This window comes from Canariomyces notabilis (assembly GCF_033297395.1).
Source record: "Canariomyces notabilis strain CBS 508.74 unplaced genomic scaffold N656scaffold_1, whole genome shotgun sequence".
NCBI lineage: Eukaryota > Fungi > Ascomycota > Sordariomycetes > Sordariales > Chaetomiaceae > Canariomyces > Canariomyces notabilis.
Window position 1 is genome coordinate 1574866 of NW_027041823.1, and position 20922 is coordinate 1595787.

A 20922-nucleotide genomic window follows, 5' to 3' on the forward strand; every position below is an offset into this window, starting at 1 on the left:
AGGACTTGTGAGACGCAACGAAGAACCTAGGTAACCTTAGAATGATGAGCTACCTGAGAAGTAACTCTGGGACTTCTCAGGTGCTCGGGTTGCTGTTCGGCGGCTGAAGCGTTAGCTGCTGCTGGTGGTCCCTAGCACAACCTCTGACGCCAGCACAGATGTCACTGGTGGCGCCTGTGGGGGTTGGAAGTGGATTGCAGCACTCATCCCTTTAACCGTGGAATTGGCCTATTGCTTGGCGCCCCATAAAAACTTGGTGAACTTTCCTCTCACGCGTTTCTACGTGTCTGGGCTGAGGAAACCAGTTAAATTCACCTTGAGGGTGTAGCGATTTGTACAGATTCACGTCTTGGCGGCCGGAACAGAGCTCAATTGGCCAGATTCGCGTTTTGCCAAGAAATAGGCCAATTTCACGGTTAAAGGGATTCACCGCCGCAGCGCGTTGAGCTTCATGTGTGGCTCCAACTGCCTTCCAAGGACTCGGAGTGGAGGTTGTGGCGGGGATTATCTTATCAATGGATGCAGAGGGGCATTGTGGCTGGTGCTGCTGGACGATCCTTGCTGAGTGGATGTCGCAGCTGTCAGCCTGCGCCATGGCCAAGGCCGTGTAGCTGGAGCTGCGTCAACTGGACTGTTGGTCGACGACATCCATCCTCGAACCTTCAGCACAACACTGAGCATAGCAACTCCGCGAATCGCCGAGCATTCTGTACTAACTTCAACCCGGAAACTGTTTTTCTTGCCATCCCTCATCGACATAGCCATAGTACATCCATCCTGAACCCCTTCGAAGCCTGAATCTTGACTTATCGCTATCAGCGCCGCACTTGCAGCTCCCCCTCCTCCCTCAAAAGGACCCTATACGACCCAAACCACCCTGATTCTCCCAGCAACCACTCGCCCAAGATGTCGCAAATTCACTCCTTGTCCGATGACCAGGTACGGGGAATTCCCTAGCACCAAGCTTGTCCCACCGCACTATAGCAGCGCAGGTGGAAAGTTTCCCCCTTCCACATCCAGACCGACGACAGCGACGACACAGCCATGGCTAACACCGCGACCCAACGAACAAAAAACAGGTGATGCAAGAGTTGCGCAAGATGACAGCCTTCATCAAGCAAGAGGCGGAAGAAAAAGCGCGCGAAATCGAGATCAAGGCCAACGAGGAGTTCGCCATCGAAAAGTCCAAGCTGGTGCGGCAGGAGACGGACGCCATCGACAGCGCCTACGAGAAGAAGTTCAAGCAAGCTACTATGTCGCAGCAGATCACGCGGTCGACCGTCGCCAACAAGACGCGACTGCGCGTGCTGGGCGCCCGCCAGGACGTGCTCGACGGCATCTTCGAGGCTGCCGAAAAGCGCTTGCCCGAGGCCACCAAGGACCCGAAACGCTACGGGTCCATCCTTAAGGATTTGATTCTCGAAGGCTTCGCCATCATGAACGAGCCCAATCTGCAGATACGCGCTCGTAAGGCCGATTACGACGTCGTCCGCGCCGCCATCGACGCGGCCGCTGCCGAGTTTAAGGGGATGGAGTCGGGCATGGAGGTGAACGCGACCATTGACGAGGAGGATCCGCTGCCAGAAGGATGGTAAGTGACAGTTGTGGCCTCTTTCCTTGCATACTTGACCTCCCAATGCGTTAGGCGGGCACTAATGCGGACGTTTCTTCTCTCGTGCAGCGCTGGGGGTGTGGTCATCGTTGGTGGCCAGGGCAAGATCGACATGGACAACACATTTGAGACCAGGTTGCTTCGGCTCAAGGAGAGCTCGCTACCGCTTTTGCGCGAAGCCTTGTTTGGGAAGAACCCTAACCGCAGGTTCTACGACTGAAAGTCGGGAGCCGCGATGCACAGAAAACCTATGCTTTATTTATTCATGCCTAGGGGCCATGATCACGATGAGCGTTCACCAGATTGCGGGCCCGGCATCTCCAACAACAAGCCTCATTTAATGTACATATATAACGCAATGCCGAGCCAAGCCAAGCCGATATGGGAAACGGGAGGGTATCTCTGGAGGTTTGCATGTACATAGAAGACGGATGGAGAGTCCATCATGCAAAGAGCCAAGGGATGACTGGTATCATGAATTATAAGCTTTTGCCACTGATAGCGGCTTGAATCACTTCTTGGCTTGAGTCCCCTTCCTAACCGCTGCATGTTGTTTTGAATGTCGAGAAGGCTCCAACTAGCCCTCCCGTCCCCTTTCAGGCGTTTTCGGCGCGGGCTGATTCTTAGCCAGGAATTTCGTCATAAACTGCTGCTGTCTAGGCCGCTCAATATCATCTTCGGTGGGCTCAAGGCCAAAAATATCCTCTTTGGGAGGCGGCCGGGTCCGGACCACGTGCAGGAGCTTGCGTTCGAAATCCCTCAGCTGCACACGAGCTTCCAGCCTCGACATGTAGGCGGCCCCTTGCTCATGGATGTTGGACCATATGAGCTTGATCCTATGCGCCACCTCGTCCACGTCAGCGTTGTACTGTTTAACGACGTCCGGGCTGGCGCTGCTGTCGGGCTGCGCGCCGTCACCAATGGCCACGCTCAGCATCTCGGAGAGCGCCAGTAGCTCGAAGTAGTCAGTATTGTTGCGGTCAGGGACGAATTCATGGGCCTGGTCAAGGCGGTTGATGACGGACCGCAAGCTGAAGGTGTCCTCTGGCCGGGAGTAGGCGCGCTGGGGGTCGTCAAAGACAAATACCAGCGCTAACCGCCGTCGCAGCTCCACCAACTGCGGATGTAACAGAGGGATGGAGGAGACTGCGTTCCAACGGAGGGAAGCTTCTGGGGTGTGGGAGTAAAGAGAATCGGTTACATCGCCACACTAGCAACGGGCGAGGCTGTTAGGAAGAGCGGGAAAAGAGAACATGCAGGTACGGTGAAGATTCTTACAAAGCTGTTCCATGCTTTCCAGGGGACGGCTAACGCAATCTGACACAGGGCATCTTGATAGGTGGTTGCAATACTCTGGTTTCCGCGCACAATGTTGTCCATACCGAGGCGAAGCAGTATGGCCATGGCTCGTGTGAGTGGCTGGACCTTTAGACCATGCGCGGTCTCCGTTAAGATACGCAGAACGGCCTGTAGACGAATCCATTCGTGTTCCGGGTAAGGGGCACCCTGTCCTGAACTTCCGCTAGGTTGGGACCTCGCGGCGAGGGCACGCTCCGAGGCGCCGAGATCTCGGAACAGCTGTACGATGACCCCCTCATCCATGAGCCGGCCTGCCTGGTCCGGGCAGACACCGAGGAGCCTCAAGTACTCGTCTTGCAGTTTTCGGGGTTTCGCATGGGGTGTCTCATTCAACACCCATAGAAAGATCTCGTCAGGCAGGTCGTATGTCTTGCACTGGACGTGGTACGCTAGCCCGTCTTCGAAGAACTCAGCCCTGGACTTCTCCGGACCAAGAAAGGCCCAGGCTCCCGTAGCGGCGGCTTTTGGAAAGCCTTGGCGGACCTCGATGGCCGAGCTGTTAACCTGGCCTTGGGGGTCAAAAAAGTACCACTCCTTCCGCCGGGCCGTTGCCTCGGTCCGCTTTACGGCCTGGAGGAGTCTTCCGCGGTTGCCCTCGTTTTGGATATCCTCAAGATCAGAGAGGACATCCAGCATGGCGTCGTGTAGACTTGTAGGCTCCGCGGTTGACGCTGCATCGCGATGTGCTGTAGGCGATGCGGGATCCAAGAGGGCAGCCGTGCGCTGCTCGTTTTCTTCAATAGCCGAGTCTACTTCTGCATGTTTCAGGAGAGCCTTGATATCGAATTTGTGTTTGGTGTTTATGGTTAAAGGTGACGAATGAAACGCCAGCGCCCTCCGCTTCGCCTTGGGCGTGGCATAAAGGCCGGCACCGTCTTTCCTGGAGGGTAGACTCGGTAGAATACTGACTGAAGGCTTTGTAAACAAATCGGGGAACTCATCATCATCAGAGTCGAAATCGTCGTCCTCATCGTCAGAGCCTTTGATTACCGTGCCGCGGTCTCGCACCGCCGGTACAGGGACTGGTGGAGATGACGAGAATAGTTGCGGGAGCGGCGAGGGTGATCGCGGCGGGGTTGGCGAGGCCGGTGGTCTTGAATTTTCTGGCTCAACTTTCTGATCTACGACGACCGACTTGAAAAAGCTGGTTATGGTGCCGTTCTTCGCCATTCTCGACCGTTGCGTTGTGTTCAATGAGCACACACGAATCTCTTGTTAGTTGTTAGGCAACCCCGCTACCTACTCTTGGCGCCTTAACGCGTCGTCATTAAACTTGAGGACGCGTCGGTTACAAATTTAGGTGGGACTATGACTTAAGCCATTCATCTATCGAGGCATTGGTAGACTCTACAGTACCTGTAATGTCAAAAAGGAGGGTGTAGTTTATTACTCAAGTGGCACACCACAAGGCCAACCAGACAATCAAACAGCTGGATAGGGATCCAATGTCACTTGAAGCAGATGTGCCCAAGAAAGATCTCTGTGTGTGATCGGGTCTTGCAAGAAATGGATGGTTTGAGCGTTATTCCACGGCTGCTCGTCCTCAACCGGGCCAAGTTTCTGTATGTACCAATGAGCTCGCCGAGTCAGAAGTCTGCTTACGGATACGGAGTACAAAGAATTGGGGTTCGCAGGTTCCCGTCGGAATTGATGGTCGGTCGGATCTGTTGGCTTACTGTACCATTCTCTATTGCGGCACAGGAACCCCTGAATACTCGCCTCCTGTCTCTTACATACCGGTATCTCCATGCGAAGTACGGATACAGTACGTATGTAGTTTCGTACATTTCGGCCACTCTTACTCTCAGATGGAAATGGGGTAACACAACGGCAACCTTACATTATGCAAGTGTCAGTAACTAATTACATACCTACCTTATACACTGAGAGAAGCACAGAAAGTCTAGCTCTCGGTCGACTGGCCGAGCTTCGTTCCAGGTTTAACCACAATCCAGCGACAAATGGAAAAGAAACGTTTATGCGTGCACTCGATGACCTGACTGGCTGATGTCGAGTCTCTGGGTCAGCTATACACCCATCCATAGTTGTATAGGCGGCCTGGCCTTGGCCCCTTGAAAGAGGCGCAGGCCGCTCCTGCTCGCTCTTCTATGTCCCACATATCTTTCAGGCTGCTGGCTAGGTAGCGATGAGGCTGCAGAACTCTAATACCTCTATCCTGTGGCTTTGATTCGAGGATGCCTGGATCCAGGCACAGCATGGCTTAGGGCTGATTGAGAGACGGCCAGGCGGCATCCGGCAGTGGGAGCACTGTGATACTGTAACACTAGTATGCTAACCTCGGATTTATGTATTGTACGGATACATAGTCTACGAATAGTTCTGGGCCACCGAAGCATCAATTGATAGGAGATGAAGATATCCCTCACTGATTATCAGCGTCATTGGAAGTTTGAGGCTTCTGCGCAACGTACATACATACGGATAGCGTAGTCGAGGACCTGTTAGTTACGGTATTCGACATTCCCCCTAGCCAGGGTGCCTGCGTGTCGGCCACCGGGCTTCAGCCCAAACCCGAAGCCGTAGGGCAGATCGCTTGAAATTGGCGGAAAGATGCAGCGGAGTTGGAGGGTATGAGGCAGACTTTACTGTAATTACCTGTAACAAGATCGCCAACGCCAAATTGGCAACCGCCCATCTTGTTCTACCGAACCCCACCGAAGCGAGCACGATGCATGTTCTAGGGACGGCCCAGCAACTTAGTGTAGAGAGTGGCTTCTCCAACACAGTACAAGCAAACACCACTGGAAACCCCAGGCGAATTTCATGAGGGGATATATGCCATCGCTGCGTGCAGATGACTCAAAGCTGCTTACAAAGGACACGAATCCGCTCGAACAGAAGAAGTTTGTATGTGCGAAGTACGCAGTAAGAGCGGGCCAAATGCTTGGTAAGGAAAGTACTAGTGAACCTCGTATGTACTCCGTACATACGGATACAGCAGCGTTACATTCATGTATTTCTTGCGTGTCGTCAACCGCAGTCTCCTATGGCCAGCCCCACTCTGTTCGCCGTGCCGTAAATGAAAGCTTAGAGCAAGGCTTTGCTGACCAATTTGAGACCCGGAACTCAGCGGGCTGCCCCCAGGTTTTTTGATTCTGTCATTTTGTCCACCGTGGAAGGAAGCAATGTGCCCGAGCTCTTGTTTCTCTCGATAGCATATTGCCGAATTGGCCTCATTTTTTCTCTTTTTTCTTCTGCTTCTCGTACATGTCAGGTGCTCCCAGGAAGAACCTTGGTATTTTGGGACCCCCAGTTTCGCCTTAAGCAGTTACACTAGCATGGTCCCCTCGTTCTCGCGGGCTGCAAAATCCCGGCTCTTCCGGCCCGCTATCGCCAGCAACGCTTAACGCCGTCTCGCACAAAATTCCCTCCCTAACACATCACGACCACGGTGCTGCCCTAAGTCCGACCGAGCTTGCTTTCCTGTCGGTGGGCTTGCCGCTCTTTTCCCGTACCAACCGGTCCTAATCAGGCGTTACGTTACCCAAGACGAGACTGCTCGTGATTCGCGTCAATCGCCCGCAGCACCTATAGCCCGCGAAATCATCAGAGCACGACTGTATACCGTGAATCTGTTCCTTGGGACGAAGCGAATTGATTGCCGTGGCGTCGAGATAGTGACCGGGCCAGGCTCGGCTAGCCTGGCGGACTCCCTAGGGGTGTTCGGGCTCTGCCCGCGATCCCAATGGTCATGGCGCCCCCGAAGTCAGAACCAGGGGACGGCATGGGGCCCGAACCCTCGACGAAAAGGTCTCGATGGGCAACCCGCAAGCTGACGGTCAAGAGCAGCTCTTTGAAGCGCCTTTCGATCAGGGGCAGGTTACACAACAGGAATGGATCTAGCGAGAAGAAGAGGGCGTCTGGAGGAACTGAGACGTCGCAGCAGCCTGATGGCGTGCAAGAGCAGCAGGACAGCAACAGCGTCAAGAGCGAGGCTCTCGGTGCCCACGCAGTCGCGCCGAGGCAACTATACTTCAACCTCCCGTTACCGCAAGACCTCCAGGACGAGGATGGTCGTCCTATACAGCAGTTCACTCGGAACAAGATTCGAACCGCAAAATACACGCCCCTTTCCTTCATCCCCAAGAACCTCTTCTTCCAATTCCATAATATCGCCAACATTTTCTTCCTCTTCGTTGTCATATTGGCTGTAAGTACCGCTGAGAGATTCAACCTCCCGCGCGCAGAATGTTGACGTGGTGCCAATCACAGATTTTCCCCATATTCGGCGGTGTTAATCCCGGGCTCAGTGCCGTTCCTATAATTGTTATTATTTGCATCACGGCTGTCAAGGATGCCATCGAGGACTATCGGAGGACGATCCTGGACAACCAGCTCAACAATGCACCGGTCCATAGGCTGGTTGGCTGGGAGAACGTAAACGTGGAGGAGGATAATGTCTCGCTATGGCGCAAGTTCAAGAAGGCGAATTCTCGATTTTTCGGCGCAGTTTGGCACGCAATTGAGAGCCTATGGAACAAAGAAGCAAAATTGGCACGTCAGAACATTGCGTCTGCTGACCCTCGCCTGTCGATCGAAACGAGGGCAACTCCGTGGGAATCCGTTGCTTCGCCTAGCCGGCGACATTCCGTTGCCTCGGCCCACGAAGAGATCCAGATGACGCCTGTCCCATCTCCCGTACCGCGGAAACCCCAACTACCCGAAGCCGCATCATCTGTTGAGAACGAGGCGGCGCTCCTCCAGAATTTTCGCGGGGATTTGATCAACTATGATGTGCCCGTCTCCGATAAGGCGAGGTTTCATAGAGACGCGTGGAAGAATCTGGTTGTAGGTGATTTCATACGCGTCTACAATGACGACGAGCTTCCCGCCGACATCATTATCCTGGCTACCTCGGATCCTGACGGTGCCTGCTATGTGGAAACGAAAAATTTGGACGGCGAGACCAACCTTAAAGTCCGGTCGGCTCTTCGGTGCGGTCGGACGCTGAAGCATGCTCGCGACTGTGCGCGGGCCCAATTCATGATTGACAGCGAGCCCCCCCAGCCAAACCTCTACAAGTACAATGGTGCGATCAAGTGGCGGCAGAAGGTGCCCTGGGACCCCACATCCGAACCAAGGGAGCTGTCGGAGCCCGTCAGTATCGACAACATGCTTTTGCGTGGGACCAATCTGCGGAACACGGAATGGGCGCTCGGCGTTGTCGTTTTCACCGGCCACGACACAAAGATCATGATGAATGCTGGTGTCACGCCGAGCAAGCGGGCCCGCATTGCCCGGGAGCTGAATTTCAGCGTCATCTGCAACTTTGGCATCCTGGTTGTCATGTGCATGATTGCAGCAATTGCAAACGGTGTCGCCTGGGGCAAAACGGATGCCTCCCTTCATTGGTTCGAGTACGGATCCATCGGAGGGACGCCCGGCCTGACTGGCTTCATCACGTTCTGGGCGGCTGTCATCGTGTTCCAAAACTTAGTGCCCATCTCGCTCTACATCTCCCTCGAAATCGTGAGGACGCTGCAGGCCTTCTTCATATACAGTGATGTTGGCATGTATTACGACCGGATTGATGCGCCGTGCATCCCCAAGTCCTGGAACATCTCGGACGACGTCGGCCAGATCGAATACATATTTTCAGATAAGACGGGCACGCTGACGCAGAATGTCATGGAGTTCAAAAAGGCAACCATCAACGGCCAGCCTTACGGGGAGGCTTACACGGAAGCCCAGGCTGGCATGGACAAGAGACAAGGCGTCGATGTGGAACAGGAAGCCAACAAGATCCGGGCCGAGATTGCCGAGGCCAAAGTGCGGGCAATCCGTGGTCTCCGTCAGCTGCACGACAACCCATATCTTCATGACGAAGACATGACTTTCATCGCCCCCGATTTCGTCGATGACCTCGCTGGCAAGAACGGGCCGGAGCAGCAGCAGGCCAACGAGCATTTCATGTTAGCGCTTGCGCTTTGCCACACCGTCATTTGCGAGAAGCAGCCGGGCGACCCCCCGAAAATGATTTTCAAGGCCCAGTCCCCTGACGAGGCCGCCCTAGTTGCTGCGGCCCGCGATATGGGCTTCACGGTGCTCGGCTCATCCGGCGACGGGCTTGATGTGAACGTGATGGGCACCGAGAGGCATTACCCCGTCCTCAACACCATCGAATTCAATTCAAGCAGGAAAAGGATGAGTGCAATTGTCAGGATGCCCGACGGTAGGATCGTGCTTTTCTGCAAAGGGGCTGATAGCATCATCTACTCTCGTCTTAAGAAAGGCGAGCAAGCCGAACTCCGCAGGGAGACAGCAAAACATCTCGAGATGTTTGCTATCGAGGGTCTTCGGACGCTTTGTATCGCGCAGAGAGAGCTCTCGGAGGAGGAGTACAATGAATGGCGGAAGGAGCATGATTTGGCAGCTACAGCGTTGGAAAACCGCGAGGAGAAACTCGAAGAGGTGGCCGATAAAATCGAGCGGGATCTCACCTTGCTGGGAGGTACTGCTATCGAAGACCGACTCCAGGATGGGGTCCCGGACACGATCGCGCTACTGGGTGACGCGGGAATCAAGCTCTGGGTTCTCACGGGCGACAAGGTCGAGACGGCCATCAACATTGGCTTCTCGTGCAACCTTCTGAACAACGACATGGACCTCATCCGTCTGCAGGTCACGGAAGACGAAGCTGGTATCTCGACAGAAGAGGAGTATCTTACCCTCGCCCAGGAGCAGCTTGATGCCGGCCTGGCCAAGTTCAACATGACCGGGAGCGACGAGGAGCTCAAGAAGGCTAGGAAGGACCACGAGGCCCCAGCCCCCACCCACGGGCTCGTAATTGATGGCTTCACGCTCCGGTGGGTACTCAGCGATGCGCTCAAGCAGAAGTTCTTACTACTGTGCAAGCAGTGCAAGTCCGTGCTCTGCTGTCGTGTCAGTCCTGCCCAGAAAGCTGCCGTGGTGGCCATGGTGAAGAATGGCCTCGACGTCATGACCCTTTCTATCGGAGATGGTGCGAACGACGTTGCCATGATTCAAGAAGCCGACGTCGGCGTCGGCATTGCGGGCGAGGAAGGCCGACAAGCCGTCATGTCGTCCGACTACGCCATCGGGCAGTTCCGCTTCTTGCAGAGACTGGTGCTGGTCCACGGCAGATGGTCCTATCGGCGCTTAGCGGAGTCGATAAGTAACTTCTTCTATAAGAACATGATCTGGACCTGGGCCATCTTCTGGTTCCAGATCTTCTGCAACTTCGACATCTCGTACATCTACGAGTACACGTACATCCTGATGTTCAACCTCTTCTTCACCTCGGTCCCGGTTATCCTTATGGGCGTTCTGGACCAGGATGTGTCTGATACGGTGTCGCTGGCGGTGCCTCAGCTCTACCGGCGGGGCATTGAGCGGAAAGAATGGACACCGTCGAAGTTTTGGTTAGTATATTTCCTACCCTACTAGCATTCTCTATTTTCCGTGTTTGATTGCGGGTGGGTCCTAACGCGGCGCTGCAGGATCTACATGCTTGACGGCATCTACCAATCCGCCGTGAGCTTCTTCATCCCTTACATCTTCGTCGCCTTAACGGTCACGGCGGCCGGGAACTCGCTCGATGTTGCCGAGCGGACGCGGCTGGGTGCCTACATCGCTCACCCTGCCGTTTTCACTATCAACGCATACATTCTGATCAACACATACCGGTGGGACTGGTTGATGCTTGTTGTCATTGCAATCAGTGACCTCTTTATCTTCTTTTGGACCGGGGTATTCACGGCTAGTACCTACTCCGCCACCTTTTACCAGGCCGCCCCACAGCTCTACCAGCAGTTGAGCTTCTGGATGTGCATGATCGTCACGCCAGCCATCTGCCTGCTGCCGCGCATTGTGGCCAAGTGCATCCAGAAGACACGGTTTCCTTACGATGTCGACATAATTCGCGAGCAAGACAAGCAAGGCCAGTTCGCGGATCTCAACACAGCTGCCGATGGCAAGACCACAGCGACTGTGGCTGTCGATGGCACATCGTCAGGGTCGTCGGCATCATCGGGCAAGATGTCAGGCAGGAGCAGAAAAGCGAAGCATGCTCAATACGCAAGCGTAGACGAGGACAGGCGACCCATCTATCCGCCGTCCATCGCTACGCACAACACGCGCACGCAGAATGGAAGCGACGGCACAACCTACATTATGCAGAACAGGCCGTCGCTCGACCTCCAAGGAGACGCCATAGAGCCAGACGCGGAGCCGGAGAGGGGCGTCCGGCCTTCAATAGATCGCTGTAGGCCATCGTACGACCGGGTACGACGGTCCATAGACCGAGTGCGACCGAGCTTCGAGGCCAGCAACGATTTCACGTCGGCGGCGCGGCTCAGCAGGGTCGAGTCTACGCACTCGGAACACGGCGTAACGGGACCGGGGGGCCAGCGGCGGTTCAACCTGACGACGGTTAGGAAACGGGGGATGTCCGCCTTTTCCAAGAAGAGCATCGATCCCTGACGAAGGGGCATGAGTGATCTTGGCTGTATATTATAATCCGACCGACGACATTACTGGCGTTTGCATTGCCGTCTTTTCTTGTTTCTTGTTTCTCGGGTTTCTGCCGGCCTCCTCGTCCTCGTTTGGTTTTTTTGTTTCTTTTCGCTCAGATTTCTCTGATATCCCAGATGCGCTATGCATGCATGAAGGAAGTCGCATGATATCCTACACCCACGAACGAAGTACGGAGCAGGGGAGGCCAAAAAGGTGGTTGTTGTTGTCGTCGTGGTAGTGGTGGCGGTGGGTTAAAACCCAGTTGGTACGGGGAGAAGCCCCCAACAGGCGCTGGCTACTGCAAATTCCTTTTTCCTCTATATTCCCCCTCACTGAAGCCGGGCGTTTTTGGATGGTGCATCTGCGAAGCTGGGGTCTTTGCTTTAGTAGTATTTGGTTGCGGGAGCGACTCGAATAGTTAGAGGGGCACTTTCGTGTCGTACCTATTGTACTTGTACAATACAAGAGCTCTTTTTTGTCCATTACAATTCGCTCGCCCTTGACAGCGTGAGGGGGGAACATATGAGTTACTTGGCTGTTGGAGCATAACCAACCAGATGTACGAAGGTATAGCTGCTGGGCTCTGGGAGTTGTGGTACCATGTGTTGGCAAGTCCTGCCTGCTCGTAGAACATGGTCTCAGGTTGATTATTATGATGTGCAGTTTTACACTGTAGACCACCGGTAGCTACTTCGTAGAACATCCTTCTTCATCATGAGCAAGTTCGATATAGTTAGGATTCTACTTGGAATGTTGAACATAGACACGGTGACATCAGCTGATATGTTTGGCCTACCATAATGATTAGTCTCAAGGGTGAAGGTCTTCAGGAGGCGCCAAGAAATACGTTGGGTGCAGCGGGTGGGTCAAGCTTTCCCAACCCCGCCAACGAACCCCTTGCAGCCCGTTCCTGGCAAGAGACATGGGAAACCATCAAAGTGAAGAAATGGCGTGACATCCCGATACAGTGGCCCCCGACTACCAGAAAAAGTACCGTCAAGTTTGTTGGATCTTTTTCTTGGGCAGCACCTCCCTGCCGCCACATCGGTCCTCGTAATGTGGTAAGGTTTGTGAAGCTTTGGCTAGGGATATCAGGGCCACGACAATGGCAGCAGTAGTAGTCGGAAGCCTGCATCAGCAGCCCAGCGGCGCGCTCGAGGCCATCACGTAAGGTTCATCACAACCTCGCGGATAGCCAGCGTAGCGATACTGAGAAAGGTGGTTGCCAGGTTTCATGGGGTCCCAACTTTTGCCTGGCCACTCTTATGGACAGCCTTGAGCGCTCTCTTGGTCTGCTATGTCGCCATGCGCGAGAACGACAAGCCGATCCGGTATACGGTTCAGGCTCCCAAGGCGCCGGACCCGGTCGAGATCCTTGAGCAGCCGGCAATCAAGGTACGCTGCACTTCATGACTCTGAATCTCTCATATGGTACCTAGTTGACCGATCATGGACTACTCTTAGATCTCGGGTTCTACCGCAATCCAGTGCTATGCCCCGGCAACAGGACAGTTCCTCGGCCACGTGAACCCGGCGACACCAAATGCCATTGACAGAGCCATCGAGCAAGCGCGGGCCGCCCAGGCCACATGGGCTACCACCTCGTTCCGTGAGCGCCGTGCCGTTCTCCGCACCCTGCTCCAGCACGTTCTGGACAATCAGGAGCAAATCTGCCGCGTGGCCTGCCTCGACAGCGGCAAGACCATGGTTGACGCCCAGCTCGGCGAGATACTCGTGACTGCCGAGAAGCTCGAATGGACTATCAAGCACGGCGAGAAGGCACTGCGGCCGTCGCGGCGGCCCACCAACCTGCTCATGGCATACAAGCGCAACACGGTACACTACGAACCCCTCGGCGTCGTGGCCGCCCTTGTCAGCTGGAACTACCCCTTCCACAACCTGATCGGTCCCGTCATCAGTGCTCTCTTCTCCGGCAACGCCATCGTGGTCAAGGTCTCTGAGCAGACGGCCTGGAGCTCGCCCTACTTCACTAACATTATCCGCGGAGCACTGGTCGCCCACGGTCACAGCCCGGCTCTCGTCCAAACCGTCGTCTGCTGGCCGCAGGCCGCCGGCCATCTCACGTCCCACCCAGGCATCAGCCACATCACCTTCATCGGCTCCCGCCCTGTCTGTCACAAGGTCGCTGCCTCGGCAGCCAAGGCTCTGACGCCCGTCGTCGCCGAGCTAGGCGGCAAAGACGCCTCCATTGTCCTCGACTCGGTTAGCAAGCGCGACCTGCCGCGGATAGCAGAGATCCTCCTGCGCGGCTCGTTCCAGGCGGCGGGCCAGAACTGTATCGGCATCGAGCGCATCATCACCACCCCTGCCCTGTACCCAAAGCTCATCGCCCTTCTCGAGCCGCGGGTGCGCGCTCTACGCCTGGGGCCCGGCCCGGCCGCCGACGTGGGCGCCATGATATCCGACAGCTCCTTTGCGCGCCTCGAGGGCCTCATCGCCGACGCAGTCGCCCAGGGCGCGCGCCTGCTAGCCGGCGGCCAGCGCTTCGTCCACCCGGATCACCCCACGGGCCACTACTTTGCCCCGACGCTGCTTGTCGACGTCACGCCCGACATGGCCATCGCCAACGAGGAGTGCTTCGCCCCCATCATGGTCCTCATGTGCGCGCCGTCGGGCGAGGCCGACGATGTGCTTGCCGTGGCCAACGCGCCGCATTTCGGCTTGGGCAGCTCCGTCTTTGGGTCCGAGTCGGACCCGCGCCTCGCAAAAATTGTCCGGGGCATCAAGGCGGGCATGGTGGCCGTCAACGACTTTGGCGCCACCGCCGCGGTGCAGCTGCCCTTTGGTGGTGTAGCCGGTTCCGGCTACGGCCGCTTCTACGGCGAGGAGGGGCTCAGGGGCCTGTGCAACATCAAGGCCGTCTGCGAGGACCGCGCGGCCTGGCTCGGCGTCCGGACTGCCATCCCCAAGCCCATGCAGTACCCCGTCCCTGACCAGGAGCGAAGCTGGCGGTTTGCTAGGGGAGTGGTTGAGGTTGGGTACGGGATGGGTATCTGGCGTAAGGCTGGTGGTGTACGGGGGATCTTGGAGAATGTTTGATGGTTAATAAACTCTGACGGCTGTCAACGGCAGGGGAAACGGGTTAATTCTTAGAATTCTGTAAACATGTAATATGGGAAGGGGTCATGTCTGCCGAGAAGGGCATTGTCACCTCATACAAATGCAATACTTAATCAAAGCAAACCCAGCAGTGCTTGAGCCTGTATTCTCACCCAAAGCATTTGAACGATCAAAAATCAGGCTGTTGCTATCTGAAGCAGCATCATCTTCAAACTCGGACTGAATTTGGATCGGATCCTTCAAAAGCTGATCTCCGGAAAACTGGCATAACTAACTAGAGCTTTCTAAGAAACAGCAAAACCCAGACCGTTCAAAATTCAAACTCACAACTCCCCGGCCTCAGCCCGTCCGTCATCTAGTCGTTCGTGTAAATATAGAAGAGACGAACTCGCGTATATACACAGGAGGTAGGTAGGTTTCGATAGCCTGTCACCGTTGCTTAGGCCGCTGCCCCATCTTCTTGTTTAACTCCATGCTCTTGAACCGTGACCCTCGACACCAGCTCACCAGTGCAAGAGATTCATATCGTCTCAGCGCAGTCCACCCCTGCCCTGAGGCGAACCATCTCCCCACCTACCCAACCCCCCCGTGCTGTTAACCTCCCCTCAGTCGAGCCTGATCGCCGTCGTCAGGTCTCGCCGGCCCTCATCCGAGACTGAGATCCCGAAGACGGGAAGTGGGTATCATCCCGGCCGTCATCCATTGTCCGTTGTCAACACCAACCCAACCCAACCAGCCCAGCCCATCCCAGGCCATCACCACCGACACATACATAGCCATAAATCCATCATCGATCACCGATCCAAGCGCGTAACGCAAACAACAGAAAGAGATAACAAACCCGAGTTCCCTCGGTAATACTTTCCGTCGTCACCAGATCCGGATTGGGGAGGCGAAGTAAGGAAGGGTGGATCCCGGAATGCAATTAGCGATAGAGAGAAATCTAACTGTAGAAACGAAGGCCGTTCGCAACCCTTTGTATCTTCGTTAGGAGGTGGAGGGCCGACATGCCAAAAGATCCCCTTCCTCCGCTGAGTGAGAGATAGATAACTTAGTAACTATGATGCTGCCAGTTAGGGTTATTGTACCCTACCCCATACCTTGCCCCGGGTGGTATAGTATGTGTGACGCAAGGCTTGGAGCGAAGAAAGAAGCGGAGCCGTCACCACATCGCTTTTCCACTCTCACTCTCACTCTCCTTTCCGTCTTCCCCTCTTTCTCCCTTTCTCATTCGTCTTCAAGGGTGTGTATGCTCTCTTCCTCTCCCTCTATAGACCAAACCAACACCCATCAAGAGCGGGGAGACGGGGAAAGAGAAGAGAAAATATCCGCCTGGTATCAACGAAACCGCAAAAAAAGTAGAAACAACCAAACATTATGGGTAGACCAAGTCATCCACACATGCCGCGAGTAAGCAGCCCCAGCCCAACCCAGCCCATAAACCCCCCTCTGCCTCCCCACGCCGCCATAGCATATATACAATCACTCCACCACCAAACCAAAAACAGCCGGCTCAAAGACTCATGGTAAGCCACTCCCACTCTTGAGGTCCCGCACGCTGACTGCCCGGACCGGCAAGCGGGCCGCCTCTCTGGCCAGCCGCGCCGAGGGTCAAGCCGATCGCGGGGCTGGGCGTGAGGGTACTATGCAGGCGGGAGCCTGTGCTCGACGGGCCGAGGGGCCTGGCAGCAGTAGCAGCCGCCGCCTCGTTGGAACCCGTCGAGTTCTCGGGCGAATCAATATCCATGCCGCTGGCCGACATGCTCTGCTGCTGGTGGTGGTGTTGCTGCGTCTGCTGGTGATGTTGGTGGTCCGCGACACTCTTGCTATGGCGGCGCTGGCGCTTCGATGACGATGAGGATGCAGAGGCGAGGGCAGTCGAGCGCGGAAGCGACGACGCCGTCGCCCCGGCCCCGGGCCCAGGGGTATTCTTGGGCGGAGCGGCGGCGATGGGCACGACGCCCTTGCCGCCGACCACGCCGCTGGCAGAGCCGGCGTAGCTCGTCGGCGTGCTCCCGGCAGTATTGTTGCCAGCAGATGCGGAGGCGCTGGCGGGGCTGTCGCCCTCGTGGGCGCTGCCGGCTCGGTGACCCTGAGTTGTAGCTGAAGGCGGTGTTGATACCTGTGCGGGTGGGGGGTTGTTGGTGTTGGGCGGTAGGGAGAGCGACGAGCCCTTCTTGGTCGACGAATTGGAGGCGCTTGCGTTGGCGCTTTTCCTGGAAGAACGGGTGCTGGTGCCGCCCACGGGTAGACCCGCCCCGGAGCCGCGATTGCGCTTCTTGATAACGTCCGTCTTCAGACTCAGCGGCCTGACGACGCCGTGCAATTTTAAAAAGAGACCGCAGGCGTTGCAAAGGGGCTGGCCCTCAGGGTTACGGCGCCACAGCGGCGTTGTCTGTGTAAAGCAGTTTGTACATGTAGTTGGCGTGTTGCTCTCCCCCTGGTTGCCACCTGCCCCCTGGAGATTAGTTGTGGATCCCTGCCTCGATCCTGGCGGAGGAGACGAAGGCCGGCTGGCTGTCACGGACTGGAGACCAGAGGGCAGATTCTGCTCCGCCGGAGGTGAGTTCGGCGTCGATCGTACGAGTCGGTCAAACGGATTTCCCCTGCTGGCCAAGCCTGGCGTCGACGCATTCCTCGGCACCTTGCCAAGGCGCCCATTCGTCTGGCGGAAGGACTGGGACTGCGACCTATTCAGATTTCCTCCTTCCCACTCGCCACTGGCATCGACGTAGTCCGTTGTGGTACCACCGATCGTCACCTGCTTTCGGGGAGGCCCCGCAGGGTACCTCGCAGCCTGCGTGCTGAAATTGCCGGGAAGGGACGGATCCCATTGCAGAGATGAACTGTCGAACCCGCCATCATCCATCCCTTGAGGCGAGAAGTCTTGGGGGATTGGAATATTACGATCAGCAAAAGCGCCTTCCTCCTCGTCCGAATCGGCACCGAATGAGAACACATTATCCTGGCCCAACCCGACACCAGGGGAGCGGGCATTCTGCTCCTGCTGGAACACTTGAGTCGGGTCAATATGACCGAAAGAGCCCGGTGCGGTGAAGGTAGACGCAGTATCGGGACCGGCGGAAGCAGCGGGAAACATTAGGCTGCCATTAACGCCGTAGGGAAACTGGTGGCCCATGGCGTTGGCCATGGAGGGATGGCCGGCTCTGTAAGCCTGCTGGCGCGTATGCCGCACATCCATGGGCCCAAAGTAGAAGCCGTCGCTCTCGGCTAAAGGATGAGGAGTTGAAACTGCGGATGGGTAAGCGGAACCTGGCGGAGAATAGTAATCTGCGCCGAGCGAGCTGGGCTGCATCGAGGAGCCATTGTACATGGCCGAGAATGGATCATGGGCAACCATTGGCGAGCTAGCTGGCGAGAAGGAGAAGCTTTGCTGAAAGGGACCGGCAGAAGTTATGATAGGATCGTTCTGCAAGCGGAACGTGTCGAGCGGGAACGGGATTCCCGCGTGATTGGGCGGCTGTGTCATGCCCGTCTGCTGTAAGTGGTCCAGCGAATACTCCTGGAGATCAGAATCCGCATCAAGGCCATTTGCTGCAAAGCCACTGCTGACAGCGGAAACGTGTGGAGAGAAGTTCGCAGGCCGTTTCCGTGTCTGGAAAGATGAAATAGATCAGAATCGACGTCGCCAGCGCTTATTGGGGTCGTGGCGCCGGCAACATGCCCCAAGCGGAACCTTCATTGCGAAACGAGGATGGCAGACTTACACGCTGGCTGGTCTCGTCGATGCTAGTCTTCCGCTGATGGCGAGGGAGATAGCCAAACTCGTCTCGCACCCTCTGATGGGCGGCGACCGGCACCGATTGAGGTATCGGATGCTGGGACGGCTCCTTGCGAGACTTTATCGGAATTGCCGAGGCTGTGCTATGAGCCGACTTCTCTTCGGTCTGCCGCATGGCTTCCGGGCCGGCCGGCGTGCCTAGGTTGTCGTTGTTGAGAAAGTCATCGAGATTCATAGGCTCGGGTTGCATCAAAGCGTCCTCAGATGTCTTACGCAATTGCGCAATTCCGCTGGGCGCATTGAGTGATGCACCCGAGAGGCGATTGGTTCTTTGCCAACGGCAACAAAGTCAGCTCTTTTCTCCTGGAATTTCGTCGAGACAAAAGTCTTACTTTTTAGATTCGACATCTTTGGGCTTGGGCAGTTTGAAGTGCATCATCCGCCACGTCAGGTTTTCCATGCGCTCCCGGGCAGGGAGACGCTGCTTGGTCATTGCATAAAACCTCCAGACCTGCGTGGCCAGCGGATCCTGCCTCTGCATCTCGTCCAGGTTCTGGAACTCACTCGCAACACACTGCTGGAAAGGCGGGAAGGCGGCTGCACGAAGCAACTCATGCTGGCCGTCGCTCTGGGTCGCAGGCACATCCAGGCCAAATTGATGCAACGCGGCGCGCTGGGCGGCACCGGGTTTCCTCGCTGCGGACGTGGTCGACGCCGTCGTGGTACGCGGTGCTGCTGCTGACGATATTGTCTGCTTGGTGGTGCTGGCGGTCTGGGTCATGAGGGAGGATGGGTCGAATCGGTCGGGTTTCCGATAGCCCGGTGCTGCGTCGGCTGGCCTTCGCGGGAAGCGGTAATCGTGCTCTGTTGTTGTCGGGTTCATTGGAGTCAACGGACTCGATGCTGCGAAGGGATTCACCGTGGTCGCTGCCATTGTCGCACAATGGTGAAGCCCTCTCGGCGACGTCAATCAGGCGATTCCAAATGGAAGGAAGAGTCACTCTCCCACGGGAAACGAGCGTTGGCTGCTTTGCACTTTAGGTAGTTTTGAGACTTTCCCCACGCTCGGGTGACTGCACAGGCCGCTTAACGTGGTGCTTGCAGTTGCAGCCGGTCTAGGCTGGGGGGCAGTGTGGGTGCCGCCGACCTGTGTCAGCACCCGCTATTACTTGTGTGATTGCTGGAAAAAGAGGATGGAAAACGAAAATGCGGCCCGAGACCGGCTGCTTTCCGTTCAACTGCTGCTTCTCAAGAAACTTGTTGGTTGAGAGAAACTCGCTAGGATGGAGAGGAAGGAGCAGCTTAATTGCTTTCAGATGATACTCTGCTCTGCAAGGAAGGAACCGTAGGTGCTGAGGTACTAGTAGCGGCGAGACTCGACCCCGCTAGATAGTGCGGGTACTATTCATTACCAGGGCCGCCGCTTCCATTGTTACTGCACCAAGCGTGAGTTTGATCCCTGAGAGACAAAGAGAGCAATTGGAATTCTGAGAAGGTTGCGGTAGATACCTTACGTCGTGCAAGTTATCCCTTGGTGAGCCTGTCCGCTGGAAACTACCGCTCGTGCCTTGTGCAACTGAGCATGTATGTTTGTAGAAGACGGTTCATGTCAGTTTCTAGTTCTACCCGCAGCCGTCCTGCTCAACCTACTGTTACCGGCTCGCGGATGGCAGATCCACGATGCCCACACTGCAGACGGAGGAATGGTGGGATGCATCCACTTGGTGCGCTTGTTGCTGCAGCGGCAACGTGGATGGGGTGGCCAGTGCTCTGAGGACGCCAGTTACACATTATGTGTGGTAATTACGAAGGTACCTACATTCAAGTTGCATGCTGGAAATACTAAGGCAACGGAAACCCATCTTGATCTCAAAGCGTCTTATGACCCGGGACGACTCGGAGTGATCTTTCACTCAGACCATCTAGTGAACTAGCCGTTTTCCCTGTTATGTCTCGCTGAATGCAGTTGCGAATTGAGTATATACCTGCGGTAGGTCTCGAGCCACAAGACCTCCTCAGCTCGCTTCAAGTTGCTGTGCTGATCGAGCAGTTACAACTACACGGATTTCATACTGTGCTGTAATGGATACGTAAGTACAGTCCTGTACTGTATTGCTTCGAGCTGCCCATGAGAAGGGGGTTGACGGTCTGTCGATAGTACCTTAGGTGTGTAGCATCAACCCGGTACGGAGAATTGTGCATTTAAATGACAGAGGTTATGGCTATACAACACGACAATGATTGACTATGTAAACAATACAATGGAATACAAAGGGATGGATCTGGTGAAGCTTCAGTAAAAAATACACTGCTGGTAATATATCACCGCGAACCGGAAGCTGTGGTCGGGTGCCCTGCGTGGATCGCAATCGACCAAAGTCTTCGGTACTTAGTTCCACTGCAGCTTTGCGGCAGGCAGGAGCATGTGGGGCTCTCAACTGCGAAAGCGTAGCGAGGGCCGCTGTCTCTAGCACTATCCGTACATACACTAATAAAACGCTGAAGAGAGCAGGGACTGCGTAGCGGACGGACACGACCCCATATTTCACTTCGATCCCAGACTGGAGCGGCCCCCACGAGGCATCTGCAGACCTGGTCCCTCAGTGATACTGTGTATGACTATGGCCGAGGA

The 20922-nt window shown here is 55.8% G+C and overlaps 5 protein-coding genes across 5 annotated transcripts; 3 read left to right on the forward strand and 2 right to left on the reverse strand.

Moving 5' to 3' along the window:
• The first annotated feature begins 646 nt into the window (after positions 1–646).
• Positions 647–2145, forward strand: N656DRAFT_773617 (vacuolar ATP synthase subunit E-like protein). The gene is made up of 3 exons (XM_064814094.1): positions 647–939; positions 1080–1591; positions 1682–2145. The coding sequence occupies exons 1-3, from the start codon at positions 907–909 to the stop codon at positions 1830–1832; spliced, it is 696 nt and encodes a 231-aa protein (XP_064675039.1). The 5' UTR covers positions 647–906; the 3' UTR covers positions 1833–2145.
• Positions 1907–4224, reverse strand: N656DRAFT_773619 (uncharacterized protein). The gene is made up of 2 exons (XM_064814095.1): positions 2891–4224; positions 1907–2822 (listed from the first exon to the last, which is right to left on the reverse strand). Exons 1-2 carry the CDS (start codon positions 4139–4141, stop codon positions 2190–2192), a joined length of 1884 nt encoding a protein of 627 aa, XP_064675040.1. The 5' UTR covers positions 4142–4224; the 3' UTR covers positions 1907–2189.
• A 2453-nt stretch (positions 4225–6677) lies between these two features.
• Positions 6678–11434, forward strand: N656DRAFT_764685 (phospholipid-translocating P-type ATPase; the record flags this gene model as incomplete). The annotated part of the gene is made up of 3 exons (XM_064813349.1): positions 6678–7142; positions 7205–10374; positions 10453–11434. 3 exons carry the CDS (start codon positions 6678–6680, stop codon positions 11432–11434), a joined length of 4617 nt encoding a protein of 1538 aa, XP_064675041.1.
• A 1338-nt stretch (positions 11435–12772) lies between these two features.
• N656DRAFT_764686 (ALDH-like protein) lies at positions 12773–14527 on the forward strand (the record flags this gene model as incomplete). Its single annotated transcript, XM_064813350.1, has 2 exons — positions 12773–12862; positions 12932–14527. 2 exons carry the CDS (start codon positions 12773–12775, stop codon positions 14525–14527), a joined length of 1686 nt encoding a protein of 561 aa, XP_064675042.1.
• A 1534-nt stretch (positions 14528–16061) lies between these two features.
• Positions 16062–19224, reverse strand: N656DRAFT_793945 (uncharacterized protein; the record flags this gene model as incomplete). Its single annotated transcript, XM_064817218.1, has 3 exons — positions 16062–18164; positions 18277–18619; positions 18683–19224. The coding sequence occupies 3 exons, from the start codon at positions 19222–19224 to the stop codon at positions 16062–16064; spliced, it is 2988 nt and encodes a 995-aa protein (XP_064675043.1).
• Positions 19225–20922: the final 1698 nt, after the last annotated feature.